Source organism: Cloeon dipterum, chromosome 1 (assembly GCF_949628265.1).
Source record: "Cloeon dipterum chromosome 1, ieCloDipt1.1, whole genome shotgun sequence".
Classification (NCBI taxonomy): domain Eukaryota; kingdom Metazoa; phylum Arthropoda; class Insecta; order Ephemeroptera; family Baetidae; genus Cloeon; species Cloeon dipterum.
In genome coordinates this window covers 21,114,470-21,131,106 of record NC_088786.1, presented here as the reverse complement: position 1 = coordinate 21,131,106, position 16,637 = coordinate 21,114,470, and the positions used below count along the sequence as shown (strand labels likewise).

At 42.0% G+C, this 16,637-nt stretch overlaps 3 protein-coding genes across 4 annotated transcripts in view; 1 reads left to right on the top strand and 2 right to left on the bottom strand.

Moving 5' to 3' along the window:
- Positions 1–5,125, bottom strand: part of Nadk2 (NAD kinase 2, mitochondrial) — a 23,282-nt gene extending 18,157 nt beyond the window's left edge. For both annotated transcript variants that reach the window (XM_065488390.1, XM_065488401.1), the window contains exon 1: positions 4,983–5,125. The gene's annotated coding sequence lies outside the window, so the exon portion shown is untranslated. The remainder of the gene's footprint in view (positions 1–4,982) is intronic.
- Positions 1–14,293, top strand: part of Dhc93AB (Dynein heavy chain at 93AB) — a 23,338-nt gene extending 9,045 nt beyond the window's left edge. The window contains exons 23-61 of the mRNA XM_065488531.1: positions 6–457; positions 517–658; positions 714–947; positions 1,001–1,179; positions 1,437–1,707; positions 1,761–2,023; positions 2,082–2,313; positions 2,362–2,753; positions 2,809–2,950; positions 3,047–3,195; positions 3,249–3,366; positions 3,429–3,593; positions 3,648–3,821; positions 3,890–4,082; positions 4,137–4,443; positions 4,496–4,637; positions 4,688–4,927; positions 4,987–5,343; positions 5,545–5,811; positions 5,866–6,027; positions 6,078–6,438; positions 6,493–6,909; positions 6,967–7,109; positions 8,040–8,209; positions 8,317–8,455; positions 8,512–8,918; positions 9,419–9,740; positions 9,795–9,935; positions 9,987–10,157; positions 10,207–10,355; positions 10,404–10,571; positions 10,629–10,761; positions 10,818–10,961; positions 11,015–11,152; positions 11,717–12,361; positions 12,421–12,603; positions 12,964–13,286; positions 13,477–13,609; positions 13,661–14,293. Coding sequence (XP_065344603.1) covers positions 6–457; positions 517–658; positions 714–947; positions 1,001–1,179; positions 1,437–1,707; positions 1,761–2,023; positions 2,082–2,313; positions 2,362–2,753; positions 2,809–2,950; positions 3,047–3,195; positions 3,249–3,366; positions 3,429–3,593; positions 3,648–3,821; positions 3,890–4,082; positions 4,137–4,443; positions 4,496–4,637; positions 4,688–4,927; positions 4,987–5,343; positions 5,545–5,811; positions 5,866–6,027; positions 6,078–6,438; positions 6,493–6,909; positions 6,967–7,109; positions 8,040–8,209; positions 8,317–8,455; positions 8,512–8,918; positions 9,419–9,740; positions 9,795–9,935; positions 9,987–10,157; positions 10,207–10,355; positions 10,404–10,571; positions 10,629–10,761; positions 10,818–10,961; positions 11,015–11,152; positions 11,717–12,361; positions 12,421–12,603; positions 12,964–13,286; positions 13,477–13,609; positions 13,661–13,822 — 9,030 coding nt within the window. The 3' untranslated portion in view covers positions 13,823–14,293. The remainder of the gene's footprint in view (positions 1–5; positions 458–516; positions 659–713; positions 948–1,000; positions 1,180–1,436; positions 1,708–1,760; positions 2,024–2,081; positions 2,314–2,361; positions 2,754–2,808; positions 2,951–3,046; positions 3,196–3,248; positions 3,367–3,428; positions 3,594–3,647; positions 3,822–3,889; positions 4,083–4,136; positions 4,444–4,495; positions 4,638–4,687; positions 4,928–4,986; positions 5,344–5,544; positions 5,812–5,865; positions 6,028–6,077; positions 6,439–6,492; positions 6,910–6,966; positions 7,110–8,039; positions 8,210–8,316; positions 8,456–8,511; positions 8,919–9,418; positions 9,741–9,794; positions 9,936–9,986; positions 10,158–10,206; positions 10,356–10,403; positions 10,572–10,628; positions 10,762–10,817; positions 10,962–11,014; positions 11,153–11,716; positions 12,362–12,420; positions 12,604–12,963; positions 13,287–13,476; positions 13,610–13,660) is intronic.
- Positions 14,288–16,637, bottom strand: LOC135942376 (transcription factor Ovo-like 2). Its single transcript, XM_065488468.1, has 6 exons — positions 16,574–16,637; positions 16,375–16,512; positions 15,433–15,777; positions 15,256–15,371; positions 14,626–15,005; positions 14,288–14,561 (listed from the first exon to the last, which is right to left on the bottom strand). Exons 2-6 carry the CDS (start codon positions 16,457–16,459, stop codon positions 14,411–14,413), a joined length of 1,077 nt encoding a protein of 358 aa, XP_065344540.1. The 5' UTR covers positions 16,460–16,512; positions 16,574–16,637; the 3' UTR covers positions 14,288–14,410.

Genomic DNA, 16,637 nt, shown 5'->3' with positions numbered 1-16,637 from the left:
AATAGGTCCAGCTTCAGAATCTCATCACATCAAAATTCATCGCCCATTTTCTGGAGGAGGTGTCCACTTGGCAGAGCCGCTTGTCAGTTGCTGACCAAGTAATGACACTGTGGTTCGAAGTCCAGCGAACATGGACACACCTCGAGTCCATTTTCACCAGCTCAGAAGACATTCGACGGCAGTTGCCTGACGACGCAACCCGCTTCGACCAAATTGACGCTGACTTCAAGGCCCTGGTCGACCGACTGGCTGCCACTCCAAGGGTGGTTGAAGCTACCAATCAGCCCGGCTTATCACAGGAACTGTCTGCTCTGCAGGCACAGTTGACTCTCTGTGAAAAGGCGCTAGCCGAGTACTTGGAAACAAAGAGACTCGCATTTCCAAGATTTTACTTCATATCCAGTGCGGATTTGTTGGACATCTTGTCCAACGGAGCAGACGCAAAACTCGTTGTTAGGTATTTAATCATAAATCCTCAACTCATCCAGAAATTAATTTATTTCTTTTTGTGAAAAGGCACTTGACTAAGTTATTTGACTCAATCGCTCGATTGAAATGGGCCCCAGAGCAAGCTGACAAAATTCTTCGGGCAGAGGGAATGTACGCCAAAGACGGCGAGTATGTGCCGTTCAGCGCGCTTTGTGATTGCACTGGCCCAGTCAGTTTAATTTTTAATTTTATGTTGACTCCGACCTAAAGCTACTGCTATTCAGGTCGAAGTTTGGCTGAATCGGGTGCAGACAGCAATGCGGTCGACCATCAAAGACAACTTTGCCGAAGGAGTTGTTGCCTACGAAGACAAACAGCGCGAGCTGTGGTTGTTTGACTATCCAGCCCAAGTTTCGCTTTGCGGAACTCAGATTTGGTGGACGTCTGAGGTCAACATGGCTTTTGCGAGACTGGAAGAAGGCTATGACAATGCTTTGAAAGACTACCAGAAAAAACAGGCAAGTTCAATCAAATTCCTTTGCGGGAAGGGTTGTAATTTGAGTCAATACAGATTTCTCAGCTGAGCACACTTATCTCGTTACTTTTGGGCGAGTTGACAAAGCAGGACCGGCAAAAAATCATGACCATTTGCACAATCGACGTTCATTCCCGCGACGTAGTGGCGAAACTGATACAGGCGAAAATTGAGTTTGCATCTGCATTTCAATGGCAATCTCAGCTAAGACACAGGTAATATGTTTCACCGACATGAATGTTTGTAATTTAAAAGGTATATTTGCAGCAGAGTTTTTTCAAAGAGCATGATATTGAAAACGCCTGCAGTTTCGAGCGTTAGGCAACCTGCACGACTTGTATGCAGGCGTTCAATTCATTTTTTACTTTTGCAGAACTACCGCTTACGGATATTTTGTGTCAATTTCATTAAAATTAGCCTTGAAAAATTTTCCTAAACGGTCTTGTAGTAGTTAACAATTGTGGGATTCAAGATGGGACGACCGTTTGCGTGACTGCTTTGCCAACATCTGCGACGCAGAGTTTGGATACTGTTACGAGTACTTGGGAAATACACCTCGTCTCGTGATTACCCCGTTAACGGACAGGTGCTACATCACCCTGACGCAGTCCCTCCACTTAGTGATGGGTGGAGGCCCCGCAGGACCTGCTGGAACGGGAAAAACCGAGACCACGAAGGACTTGGGCCGTGCCCTCGGAGTCATGGTTTATGTATTTAATTGCTCAGAGCAAATGGATTATAAGGTTATCTTGTTACGATCGAAATATGTTACGGTTTTTCATACTTTTTACTTCAGTCTTGCGGCAATATTTACAAGGGCCTAGCTCAGACAGGAGCGTGGGGCTGCTTTGACGAGTTCAATCGAATATCTGTAGAAGTGCTATCGGTGGTTGCCGTGCAGGTTAAGTCCGTGCAAGACGCCATCAGGGAGAAAAAGAAGACGTTTAATTTCATGGGCGAGCTAATTCCATTGGTGCCGACCGTAGGAATTTTTATCACAATGAATCCCGGCTACGCAGGAAGGACCGAACTGCCAGAAAATTTGAAAGCCCTTTTTAGGTGAATAATTATAAATTTTTATAAACCGAAATTTTTAAAACCATATCTCGTATTTCAGGCCATGTGCCATGGTTGTCCCTGACTTTGAGCTCATTTGTGAGATCATGTTGGTTGCAGAGGGATTTCAGGATGCCCGTGTTCTTGCCCGGAAATTCATTACCCTTTATACGCTATGCAAAGAGCTGCTGTCCAAACAGGACCACTACGATTGGGGCTTGCGAGCCATCAAGTCGGTGCTCGTGGTTGCTGGGTCTTTGAAACGGGGTGACCCCTGCAGACCCGAAGAGGAGGTTTACTTTACAAAACAACTAAATTCTCATGGTACATAATTTTTTAAGGTTTTGATGAGGGCATTGAGAGATTTCAACATTCCGAAAATTGTGACGGATGACATGCCCGTGTTCATGGGCCTAATTGGCGATCTATTCCCGGCTCTGGACGTCCCGAGGAAGAGGGACCTCGACTTTGAGCGCACTGTAAAGCAGGCGGCCGCTGACCTGCAGCTGCAACCCGAGGACAATTTTATCCTGAAAGTGGTGCAGTTGGAAGAATTGCTGGAGGTCAGGCATTCCGTGTTCGTCGTTGGCAATGCTGGCACGGGAAAAACGCAAGTGTGGAAGACTCTGTTCCGTACATATCAGAATATAAAACGCAAGCCGGTGTACAACGACCTCAACCCGAAGGCCGTCACTAATGACGAGCTATTCGGCATCATCAATCCAGCTACAAGGTAATAAACAATTTGTTTGCTTATTTGTGTCGTAATTTATTGCGCCTCCTTGCAGGGAGTGGAAGGATGGGTTATTGTCCGTCTTGATGCGTGAGCAAGCTAATTTGACAAATGATTCACCAAAGTGGATTGTGCTTGACGGAGATATCGACCCTATGTGGATTGAATCATTGAATACCGTAATGGATGACAACAAGGCAAGTTGATATGTCGTCTTTGGAACTTACTTTATTTCCCAACGTGCTTGGAAATATTGATTTTTTTATTCACACATGTGTAACAATGGCATCCAGGTGCTAACACTTGCTAGCAACGAGCGGATTGCGCTGACGCCGCATATGCGATTGCTCTTTGAAATTTCCAACCTGCGCACAGCCACTCCAGCCACTGTCTCTAGAGCAGGAATATTGTACATTAATCCTCAAGATCTCGGATGGAATCCGTAATAAATATTTAAAAATAAAAAAATATTATTTTAATAATTTAAATTCAAAGGTACGTAACAAGTTGGATAGAGCGACGCAAAAATCAATCTGAAAAAACAAATTTAGTAATTTTATTTGACAAATACATTCCATCGTGTGTGGAGACGATGCGCACTCGTTTCAAGAAGGTTCGTTAAAGACTGCAGTTCAAGTTAGAAAGACTTTTCAAAATAATATTAACTTTGGTCAGGTCACTCCAATTGCAGAGATTTCTCACATTCAAATGCTGTGTCACTTGCTGCAATGCCTACTAGTGCCTGAAAACACCCCACCCGATTGCAACAAGGAATGGATCGAGATATACTTCGTTTTTGCCTGCATCTGGGCATTCGGCGCATCTATGTTTCAGGACCAGGTTTTTCATTAAAATTTTAAGACTGGCACAAAATTCCGCGATTTTATCTTGCAGATGATTGACTACAGGGTGGAGTTTTCAAAGTGGTGGGTCAATGAGTACAAGTCGGTCAAGTTCCCCGCCAACTGCTCTGTATTTGACGTCTACATCGACCCTGAGACCAAACAATTTGTTCCTTGGAGCGAAAGGCTGCCTCGTTTTGAGCTTGATCCTGATTTGCCCCTCCAGGTGGATTATTAATTTTTTTCACGACCGACAAAAAGTCAACGTTGAATTAAAACTTTTATTTTGAATAGGCAATGCTAGTGCACACTCCTGAAAGCATTAGAATCCGCTACTTTTTGGATTTGCTAATGACTCCACGGCACCCTGTAATGCTGGTTGGCCCAGCGGGTGTTGGGAAAACGGTGCTCGTGCAAGAAAAACTTGCCTCGCTGTCAGAGCAATACGCCGTGGCCAATGTGCCATTTAATTTTTACACTACGTCAGGTAAGTTGTTTTAATTTCTTTCACATTTTAGCTTTATTTATGAATATTTCGCAGAGATGTTGCAAAAGATTTTGGAGAAACCGCTCGAGAAAAAAGCTGGCAGGAATTACGGTCCGCCTGGAAACAAAACTTTGGTCTACTTTGTCGACGACTTCAATATGCCAGAGGTGGACGCGTACGGCACTGTCCAGCCTCACACCTTAATCAGGCAGCACCTGGACTATTCTCATTGGTACGATCGGACAAAACTGACGCTGAAAGAAATCCACAACACGCAGTATGTCGCCTGCATGAACCCAACAGCCGGCAGTTTCACGATAAATCCACGACTTCAGCGGCACTTCTCTGTCTTTGCAATAAGGTTGAATATCGCATTTAACAAAATCTGAATTTGTAGCGTGATTGATTTTTAGTTTCCCAAGCGCAGAGTGTCTGCAAACAATATACAGCTCCATTTTAAGCCAACACATGGGCAACCTGGAGCACCGCTTCCCACACTGTGTCACTCGATTGACGCCTAACGTGGTTACTGCATCGCTTTCTTTGCACCAAAAAGTGGCTTATTTATTTTAAATGGGACTATTCTAAAACTTATACGTCTGCAGGTTTCGCAAGTATTTCTGCCGACGGCTGTCAAGTTCCACTACATTTTCAATTTACGTGATTTGACGAACATATTTCAAGGACTACTATTTAGCACGGCAGAGTGTTTATCTGCACCTGCTGACCTTGTCCGTCTCTGGATGCACGAGACGCAGAGAGTTTACGGGGATAAGATGGCTGATGAAAAGGACATTGAGCTTTTTTCCAAGATTCAGACTGATATCGTTAAGAAAAACTTTGAGGTAAACCCCTCAAATTCATTATAAATAAAAACTAAAATTGAAATTCTGTACTCACTCAGGAGGTGGATGAAGCTGTCGTGGGCGACAGGCCGAATATTTACTGCCACTTTGCACAAGGCATCGGCGAACCCAAGTACATGCCTATTGGAAAGTGGGACGCCCTGAGTCGCCTTTTGCAGGAAGCGATGCTCAGCTATAACGACCTGGTGGCTGCAATGCGGCTGGTCCTCTTTGAAGACGCCATGATGCATGTGTGCCGAATCAACCGCATCCTCGAGTCTCCACGAGGCAGCGCTTTGCTTGTCGGGGTTGGCGGTTCTGGCAAACAGTCTCTGGCCCGACTCGCTGCTTTCATATCCAGTTTGGAAGTAGCACAGATCCAACTTAGGAAGGGTTACGGCGTGCAAGACCTGAAGGTATAAAAATGGAATTAAGAAAATTCTGCCTTAAAAATTTAAAATTTGTGCTGTATTAATTTTTTTTTATCAGTTTGTCCCTTTCTGCACAAATCGCGGAGACCTTGTGTCCCAATTATACATGGCTAACAAAAAACATGGACTCGCGAGCCTCATTGGAAATTGAAGAAATAAAAATATGTTTAATAATTTTTATTTTAGGCTGAGTTGGCTGGTTTATATTTGAAAGCTGGTCTGAAGAACGTGGGCATCATGTTTCTTATGACAGATGCGCAAGTGGCACAGGAAAGTTTTCTAGTCCTGATCAACGATATGCTCGCGTCAGGCGAAATTCCCGATCTCTTCCCCGACGACGAGGTTGAAAACATTATTGCTGGCGTCCGCAATGAGGTCAAAGGTGCTGGAATGGTGGATTCGCGAGAAAACTGCTGGAAATTCTTTATTGACCGTGTGCGACGCCAGTTGAAGGTGATGATTGAGTTACATTATAGTAAAAACTAAAACCAAAATCATTTTGAATAGGTGGTGCTTTGCTTTTCTCCAGTTGGCTCCACACTCAGGGTTCGCTCAAGGAAATTCCCAGCAATTATAAACTCAACAAACATAAATTGGTTCCACGAATGGCCTCAAGAAGCGCTCGTATCCGTTGCACGCCGATTCCTCGAGGAAATCCCCTCTTTGCCTGTGAGTTTTGGAAAATGTACGGATCCCTGAAGGTAAAATTTAATCTCCAGGAGGCGAACCAAGATGCAGCTGCCAAATTCATGGCTTTTGCGCACACTTCGGTGAACAACATGTCCAGACTTTATCTGCAGAATGAACGGCGTTTTAACTACACGACGCCAAAGTCGTATCTCGAGCAGATCAGCCTTTACGCCAAACTCTTAGGACTAAAGAATGTCGAGTTGCAGGCGAAAGTTGAACGGTTGGAGAACGGTCTGGAAAAGTTGAAGAGCACGGCTGAGCAGGTCGACGATTTGAAAGCTAAACTGGCGGTCCAAGAGATTGAGTTGAAACAGAAAAACGAGGCTGCAGACGCACTCATCGAGATTGTTGGCATTGAAACGGACAAAGTGTCGCAGGAAAAAACACTTGGTGGGGTATATTCCATCATATAAATATTTAAAATAATACAACTCTCATTTTTAGCCGACGAGGAGGAGCGAAAGGTCGGTATCATCGCTGAGGAGGTGTCGAAAAAGCAGCAGGATTGTGAAGAGGACCTGGTGAAGGCAGAGCCAGCCCTGCTCGCGGCCCAGGAGGCGCTCAACACCCTAAACAAGGCTAACCTCACTGAACTAAAATCATTCGGCTCCCCACCGGGAGCTGTGACCAATGTTACGGCTGCTGTTATGGTTCTTCTGGCCCCGGGAGGAAAAATCCCCAAGGACAGGAGCTGGAAAGCTGCCAAGATCACGATGGCCAAGGTCGATGCTTTCCTTGACGCTCTAATAAACTACGACAAAGAAAATATTCACCCTGAAATTATGAAGGCTATCCAGCCGTACCTCAAGGATGCAGAGTTTGAACCTGAGTTTGTTCGATCAAAATCCGCAGCTGCAGCAGGTTCATTTCCATTTTGTACAAAATTTTAAGTTGAGAATGCTAAAAATATTTTTTCAGGACTGTGTGCATGGGTAATCAACATTATTAAATTCTACGAGGTTTACTGTGATGTTGAGCCGAAGCGGAAGGCTCTTGCACAGGCGAATGCTGAGCTTGCGGTGGCTCAAGAAAAGCTCAGTGTTATTAAGAGAAAAGTTGCGGTAAGTGTGTGTTTGTTTTTGCAGCAAAAAAAAACACCCCTATAAACGTTTATGTACATACTTCTTCAAATCAGCTGGGTCGAACTCGAAATTGAAAGTAACACAAAAAAGCTAATGCTGGTTCACAAAAATAAAAAACGTTGTGTAAATCATTCACCAGTCAAGACAAAAAATTAAATAGGATTTTATGGTGGCTCAAAGAAATTTCATAGTCAAAGATAGGCTAAAAAGATACAGTTACATACATAGCTCTCTAGAAGAAAGTCCCTTTATATTATCTCATGTGTCAACCAGTTAATGCTTATAAGAACAATTTGATTAAAAAGACGCAATTATACTTACATCCTTGAATGATCAGGTTTACTAATAAGGACACGAAAGTTTGAGTGATCCGAGTGCAGGAATAACACTGTTATTTACGCTGCATCATCTGTTTCACGCAACAAAGACAGTAGATTAGTGGAGAAGATGCGAGGCAAACCCTCTGTCGGCGTTCACTCGCAATTCACATTATTTTTCCCTTTTCAAGGAGTAAACAACTGTAAAAAAGCGGCAGGGGATTGGATAGGCATTTTGCTTCTCATATCACTCATGCGGGCTGTCTACATAAAATATTGACAGGGGCTGTCAAGGAAATTGGATAATTATTTCGGATATTATTATTCAAGCTAAAAATTCATAATCGAAGCATAAAGTTATCAAAGTTAGTAATTAATTATTACATACTGAACATTTCTATGATTAACTGCAGTACCCAAATTTTTGTAACATATTCCAAGCAGAAAATTTCGCTTCAAAAATATTTTAAAAATGTGAAATATTGGTAAACGTCAATTTTGAAACAATTGAACATTTTTTTAAATGTTATACACATTTTTGGTACCTTTGACGTCAAATTTCTGTAACATCTCTGATTCAATCCAAGAACAGAGTTTGGAAGAGCAACTGGCCAAGTTAACAGCCGACTTTGAGCAAGCAACGGCTGAAAAACTCAAGTGTCAGGAAGAGGCCGACGCAACAAGTAGAACAATCGCCCTAGCGAACAGGCTTGTTGGCGGACTTGCTTCTGAGAATGTCAGATGGGCCGAAGCAGTCACGAGGTGCGTAAGATAAAATTAATTCATTTTTCCACAAACGCATAGTTTTTTTAATTAAATTTATTTTGCTTTAGATAACTAAAAATTTGACTGATGTTTCACATTTTTAGCTACCTGCGACAGGGAACTACCCTTCCAGGTGATGTTTTGTTGGTGACTGCTTTTGTGTCCTACGTTGGCTGTTTCACCAAACAATATCGGCACGACCTAGTCCATAAGATGTGGATGCCGTTCTTAAAAACTGTCGAGGTACCTTAATAAAAACATTATAAATATTTTTATTTTTAATTTCGAATGATTAATAGCCTCCCATCTTGACCACTGAGGGTCTTGACCTGCTGAGTCTGCTGACGGATGACGCCCAGGTGGCCAGGTGGAACAACGAAGGACTTCCCAGCGACCGAATGTCCACAGAAAACGCAACAATTTTGGAAAATTCAGACCGCTGGCCTCTGATGATCGATCCACAGCTGCAGGGCGTCAAGTGGATCAAGCAAAAGTTTGGCGATGAGCTTCAGGTCATTCGGCTCGGCCACAAGGGAGCACTGGAGGTCATCGAAAAAGCCATTTCGGCCGGACGCACTGTCCTGCTTGAGAACATCGGCGAGGCTGTTGACCCCGTGCTGGAGCCATTGCTGGGGCGGAACCTCATTAAAAAGGGCCGCGCCATCAAAATGGGAGACAAAGAGGTCGAATACAACTCAAACTTTAGGTACACTAAGTCGTAAGGCATTAAAATAATGCAAGTGTAGCATTAATATTTTTTGGTTTGGCAAAAAAGGTGGAAAACTAATGCTTTTCCCGGAAATATCTCGCACCTCCAATGTTTATTTAAAAAAGGCAGTAAACTATTTAAGTATTTTTTGCATTAGTGATCTTTTCAGATGTTGCGTACATTCTTTCCAGCTACGGGAAAAGTTTGTAACAAATTGTTCCATATTTTAAATAGTTTTACTGACAATTTTAGTCATAATATCTTTCTATTCTATTGTACAAAAATGTGAATGAATGAATTGTTAGAGGTTTTCCATGCCCAGATATTTGACAGTTTTAATAATTCTATTGCCTAAATGAATAATATCCATCCACGACCTTTTAGTCAATGCTTGAGCACAATGTAAAATTCAATCATCTGGAATAAAGAATTTTTATTGAAAAAGCAGCAGTGGAAAAAACGGAAGTTTGAACCCTGTAATGAAATGATTTCGCTAGGTTGATTCTACACACTAAACTGGCTAACCCTCACTACAAGCCCGAGATGCAGGCGCAGACGACGCTGATCAACTTCACGGTGACTAGAGACGGCTTGGAGGACCAACTCCTTGCTGAAGTAGTCAAGGCTGAGAGACCTGACCTTGAGCAGTTGAAAGCTGAGCTGACGAAACAGCAAAACGACTTTAAAATCATGCTGAAGAGTCTCGAAGATGATCTACTGTCTCGACTCTCATCAGCAGGAGCAAACATTCTTGGCGACACGGCGCTGGTTGAGAACCTTGAGACCACGAAACAAACAGCAGCTGAAATCGAGCAAAAGGTTTGGTTAAAATATATATGTTCTCAAAAAGGATCGAAATATTTTTTATCCTAGGTGACTGAAGCACGAGTAACTTCGACTCAAATAGATGAAGCACGTGAACACTACCGGCCTGCTGCAGCGCGAGCGTCACTTCTCTATTTTATCCTAAACGACCTGAATACAATTAACCCAATTTATCAATTTTCTCTAAAGGTTTGTTTTTTTGCTGCAGTGTTTAAAAAATTAAACTTTATATACCTTCAGGCATTTAGCATTGTATTTCAAAAGGCGATAGAGCGTGCATCACCCGCTGAGGAAGTTCGCTTGCGGGTGCGAAATTTAATCGACTGCATCACTCACTCTGTTTTCATGTACACGTCTCGCGGCCTTTTCGAGTGCGACAAGCTCATCTTTGCTGCGCAGATGACTTTCCAGGTTTTTGACAGATTTTTTAGTGCAACATTTACAAATTTCTATTTAATAGATTCTTTTGCGCAACGAAGAAATCAGTGCCCCAGAGCTGGACTTTTTGCTTCGCTTTCCTGTCACTCCACACGTGCACAGCCCTGTTGATTTTCTTTCAAACAACAGTTGGGGCGCCATTAGGAGTCTTGCAGCCCGTGATGAATTTAGGTCAAAAGATTATTTTTTTATACCCAGGCATAACTAATTTTTTAATAGAAATTTGGATCGTGATATTGAAAGCTCCACGAAGCGCTGGAAGAAGCTTGTCGAGTGCGAGTGTCCCGAAAAAGAGCCTTTCCCGCAGGAGTGGAAGAACAAGACGGCCTTGCAGAAGCTCTGCATGTTGCGCGCGCTCCGTCCTGACCGCATGACTTATGCTTTGAAGTATTTATAACTCGTATTTAAATCGTGCAAATTCAATTTATAAATGGAAAATTCCAGGGCGTTTATTGAGGAGAAACTCGGCGGCAAGTATGTGGAAGGACGTACTGTTGAGTTTTCCAAATCTTTTGAGGAGTCTTCAGCAAGCACGCCGATATTTTTCATCCTTTCGCCAGGAGTCAACCCAGTCAAAGTAATTATTATTTTCCGTGTTCAGCCTCTATATTTCATCGTGATTTTTATTTCCAGGACGTAGAAAATTTGGGAAGGAAGTTAGGTTTCACCGCAGACAAGCAGAACTTCCACAACATTTCGCTCGGCCAGGGACAAGAAGCGGTGGCTGAGGAGGCCATGGAGCTCGGAGCCAAGCATGGACAGTGGGTTGTGCTACAGGTCTGTTTCAAACTAAACACGCCAATTGGTTTTACCACCTGTATAAATTTTAGAACATTCATCTCGTGAAAAAGTGGCTGCCGTCACTGGAAAAAAGTTTGGAGCACTTGGCTGAAGGTGCACATTCCGATTTCCGTCTATTTTTGAGCGCCGAGCCTGCAAATACGCCCTCGGCTCACATCATTCCTCAGGTAAATTTTATTTGGCATAAAATAGTGGACCCATTCGTTGCATGGGTCTTCATATTTTGTTTCTAGACCGATGGCCCACCTGAAAATTTCGGATCGATATTCCAAGAGTTGTATTATTTACAGGGGCCACATCTCAAAATCGCGAGTTTTCCAGCCAAAATTAATTATATATTTTATTATTTATTTAGTTTTTTGAATTTTTGCATCCCAAGTAGAAAAAACGTGATAGTTTCACCCCTGATATTCTGGATGACATGCAATGCGATTGATTTCACCCGGATTTCAGTCCAAGTTGATCACGACATGGTTAATAATAAATATTCAAAAGCATATCTGAATGGTTTGGAACCTACCCCCTTCCTACGGTGCTATTCCGTGGGTTGGTTTTGGGGGTTAAATCGACACGACCAAAACTTGAGTTTTTTCGTGTCAATTAAATTTTTTTTGCGATCGAAAAATCAAATTTCCGGTTAATTTTTTTATATTTACTTCCTTAACTATACTATTTTAAACCCACCCAGCGATCTCGAAATTGATAAAAAATTTAACAAGTTTTTCTCATAGGGAATTCTCGAGTCGTCCATTAAAATCACGAACGAGCCCCCGACAGGAATGAACGCGAACCTGCACAAAGCACTGGAGAACTTCAACCAGGAAACGCTGGAAATGAGCGGCAAGGAGGCCGAGTTTAAGGCCATCCTTTTCTCTCTGTGCTACTTCCACGCTGTGGTGGCCGAGCGACGCAAGTTCGGCGCACAGGGCTGGAACCGCGTGTACCCCTTCAACGCCGGCGACCTCAACATCTGCGTCAGCGTGCTGTTCAACTACCTGGAGGCGAGCCAGAAGGTGCCTTGGGAGGACCTGCGCTACCTCTTTGGCGAGATCATGTACGGCGGACACATCACGGACGACTGGGACCGCCGGTTGTGCATTTCCTACCTGGAGGAGCTAATGCAGCCTGAACTGGTCGACGGCGACCTGCTGCTGGCCCCCGGCTTCCCCGCCCCACCAAACCTTGACTACCAGGGCTATCACCAGTACGTGGACGAAGCCATGCCGGCCGAGTCTCCTTACTTGTACGGCCTGCATCCGAATGCGGAAATCGGCTTTCTCACCGCCACCTCGGACAACTTGCTGCGGACTGTCTTCGAAATGCAGCCAAGAGATGCTGGTGCCTCTGGAGGCGCCTCAGTAACCAGAGAAGACAAGGTATTTTGGGCTTTTTGTATTTAATTACGTGCTGTGTCGTTTTCATTTTATATTTACAGGTCAAACAAGTGATTGACGAAATTCTGGAAAAACTGCCTGAAGAGTTCAATATGACTGAAATTATGGGAAAAGTGGAAGAGAGGACTCCGTATGTGATCGTTGCCTTTCAAGAATGTGAACGCATGAACTATTTGACCAACGAGATGAAACGCTCACTCAAAGAACTAGATCTTGGACTCAAGGTGGGTGGAGTAAAAAAGTATAAAAATTCCTACCTGAGAATATTTCACGCAAGAAATCAAGATTAATTACGATATTATTTTTTCAATTTTTTTCTAATACGTGGTATGAAGTGATAGAAATAAATTATGTGCAAAAATCGTGGAATTTTAAGCATTTAAAACCCATATTAAAATAAACTATTTCGGCCTTTTTCACTAGAAGATTGTAAAAGAAACGTTCATTTTTTTACAATCGAGAATTATAATTAAATGTTTACAATTTGGCGGTCGTATTTCCAGGCTAAAAGATCAATTTCAGGAAAAAAATAATTTTGTGTCGCAAATAAACAAGTCAAATTTGCAACGGTTTAATTTTTGCAGGGCGAGCTGACAATTACCTCGGACATGGAAAAGCTGGAGACGGCTCTCTTCCTGGACCAGGTGCCGGCAGTGTGGACAGCACGCGCGTATCCTTCGCTCCTGCCCCTTGGAGCCTGGTTCGCAGATCTTCTGCTTCGATTGCGAGAGCTCGATGCGTGGGCTTCGGATTTTGTCTTGCCCGCCACCGTGTGGCTAGCGGGATTTTTCAACCCCCAGTCCTTCCTTACTGCTATCATGCAAAGCACAGCCCGCAAAAATGAGCTGCCGCTAGATAAAATGTGCTTGCAGTGCGAGGTCACCAAGAAGCACAAGGAGGACTTCACGTGAGAAAATTTACAGATTGGTTTAAGGCCAAAAATTTACTTATCCTTGTCAATTTGCATTGGCGCGTTCAATATGAAAAACATCAAAAGGAGTTAAAAATTCGTTTTTTATGCAAAAATTCACTTCTAAGCGCAAAACTAAATTAAATGAAAGTTTATTTCAACCAATAATAAATTTAAAAATTTGCAGGAGCGCGCCAAGAGACGGCGCCTACGTGCATGGCTTATACATGGAAGGTGCTCGATGGGACACGCAAGCGGGCGTGATTGTCGACGCTCGCCTCAAAGAGCTGTTTCCCCCGATGCCGGTCATAAATATCAGGGTAAGTGTTATTTGATGCAATCATAAATAATTTACTCGTTAAAATCAACAGGCCATCACGCAAGATAAGCAAGATCTGCGCAACATGTACGAGTGCCCCGTTTACAAGACGCGCCTTCGAGGTCCCACGTTTGTTTGGACTTTCAACCTTAAAACCAAGGAAAAACCTGCTAAGTGGACTCTCGCGGGTGTTGCTCTTTTACTTCAAATTTAAAAATCTCTTTGAATTCATATCTACTATTGGATGATTGATTTGAATATAGCAATTTGTGCGGAATTCGTAACCAGGTTATGTATAAACATTATCACTTGCTTGTAATTTCATGAACATAAATATTAACTTGGGATGGCATTACAAGCAACACAAACCAATCTGAAAAACATAAATATTTGAAATGAAAATACATTGAAAACTAACAAAATTACAAAAAGGCATAATTCTTATAAAAGATAGATTAATTATAAAATTTATAAACTGTCTGCAAAACAGAACAAGGTTTTCACAAGGAAAGTAGCACGCTATGAAATAATCCCACTGATTTTTTAAAATGTTATCTTCATCTACTGTATCTAAACAAGTAAATAATCTTGGAAAATGTTGGATTACTGTATATGATATTAAAAATTAGATCAAAATTAATTCTAGGTTCAGGTGACATAACAGGAAATTCAAAAATGATTAAACAGACGATTTGGTGTTTCACACACCAAATTGTTTTATTTTTAAGCAATTTTCCAGCCTTTCATTCTGGAAATTGAAAAATAATTGCACATTAATTGTCAGTCTTGGATGGCTTAAATGTCACAATTCACCACCCTCCTCCAGTTTATCCTCCCTTGTTAACATACCACGCTTCTTTTTCTTTTTGTATGTACCTTTGAATGCGCGGGATGGGCGAACCTTTTCAAACATTGGCTCTCCAGTCCTCACAGGGCAGATTATGACATGTTTCCTGCAAATTACAAAGATAAAATTAAATCTAGTGCGATAAAAAAGAGCAAAAAAATAAAACTGACCTGAGATTGTCCCTGTTGTGAAAGTCTCTCTCGCAGTGGGGGCAAATTGCTTTCTTTTTGCACACTTTGCGGTGTAAGGCAGTCTGTCCGCAACAATTAGAGACCTCATCACAGAACTGGCATGTGGACTTGATCAAGTGGGCAGTAAAATTTGCCTTAGAAACATTTTTCCCGCAGTGACTGCAATTCCACGTTGAGTGTCGTCTGTATTTGTGCCTTATGAGTTCTTTTCTGGTGGCAACTATTGCCGGGCAGTCAGGGCACGCCACCGTCTTGGGAAAATGTTTGGCAGTCACGTGTAGCACCATTCGGTTGCGTCGGTGTCCCGAGTAGGAACAGTGGGCACAGAAGAAAGAGGGCTTGGGCTTGATACTTGCAGGCTGAGAAGAGATATTTCTTTCATCATTACCTCATAACACTTAAGCCTAAATAGTTTGATTTACATTTCATTGAACTTGATGTTAAATAAGCAGAAATTGAATGTTGAATGTGCAAATTTTCTCAATTTTGTTTCTATGAACATCATTCATCAGTCCAAAATTCCCGAACGGACAAAATTGGAATGTTCAATTCAATTTCAGCTCTGGTAATATCCATATATAATGCAAAGTTTTGCTTGTGCTTTCATACCTGTTGATAGTCATTTGGGTGGAAAACTCGCATGTGCTTGCTAACTTCTTTAGGACGCATTGCTTTGTTGCAAAATTTGCAAATATGTTTTTCTTTGGATTCTCGTTTCACGAAAGCTGGAATTAATATAAATTTGTATGAACAACAAATAGATAAATTTAAGTATCATCTGTTTACTGTTTAGTTTTTTGTCGCACTGGGCAACCAGATGCAAGCTTTTGATGTGTCGTGCCAAGACCCAACGGTTGGCAAGCTCCTTTGAGCAGCATGGGCACTTTACTCGGTCATTGTAACGACCGACAGAAGAGAGTTTTTGCAAGATAACCTCAATTGGCTCTGTCAGCACGGCTTGAGCTTCCTGCTGTTCTTCGGGTTCGGAAGGCGCATTAGTTTCAATATTTGATTCTGCTGGCTCGGGATCGGGAGGCTCTTCCTGTTCCTCCTCAATTTTGGGAGAAAGTTCTGCTTCATTATGTTCCTGTCCCGCGCTGGAGCTTACCAAGTCTTCATCTAAAGGCTCTTCTGCAAAATTGGTAACAAATAATGATGAGCAAAATTTGCCTATTTCATAATTTTAATTTGGCTTTTTAAAAAGTGTTACATACTTAAAAAAATAACACTCTTATTTCCCTTTATCTATTTTCCCTGTTTCTATTCCAGGAAAAATATTTCAATTTAAAAAACAAACAAGCTTTGTAGATAAATGTGTTTTTCTCCTGAGTTGTGAGTGCTTATGTATGTACTGTCCACATTGAAAATAATTAAAATAATATTTTTCATGTTTTGAAAACACCGGGCCTTTTTTAGAATATAACACTTCAAACCTAAATAAGGTGCGAACAGGACATAAAGCATGAAAAGAAGCCCCTAAATTCGCTTCTAATGGTATCAAGATACAATTCTGCAACTTTTATAAATGGATTTTAATGCAATAATAGTCAAATCATGCGTGTCTGGTCTGCCGTGACCTGCAGCCCCTTTTTTAACATCATTTTGGTGCGAATACTGACACTCAATATTTTATGGAGTTTTACATTCATGATTTTAATAATTTATATTGCTTCTGTTTTTCTAACGAAGCATAAATTTTTTTAATAAAACACAAGTTGAGCTTTTTACCTTTAATAATCCCAACTAGGACGAACTCTGGACGATTGTATCTCTGGCGGAGATTTCGGTCATGAAGATGATTTGAATCATCCATTATCCATTAGTTTTATTGACGGACAAGTTTTATGGAATATTGACAGCTGAAAACTATGTGATATTAAGGAAAATTAAAAGATAAGAGTGAATTTGATATCCAACAGTCACATACAGGTTGACCCTAGGACAACGAGAACGAGTTGCGAGATCCGCGAGGTCTTTAGTTTCTTACTTTC

What these genes read in the sequence shown, in the direction of transcription:
- LOC135942376 (XM_065488468.1), bottom strand. Translation starts at nt 16,459, where the DNA reads ATGGATGATTCAAATCATCTTCATGACCGAAATCTCCGCCAGAGATAC. An exon ending in CCTAGTTGGGATTATTAAAG is followed by an intron (nt 15,778 to 16,374) that starts GTAAAAAGCTCA and finishes CCAATTTTGCAG; the next exon opens with AAGAGCCTTTAGATGAAGAC. An exon ending in CACAACAGGGACAATCTCAG is followed by an intron (nt 14,562 to 14,625) that starts GTCAGTTTTATT and finishes TGTAATTTGCAG; the next exon opens with GAAACATGTCATAATCTGCC.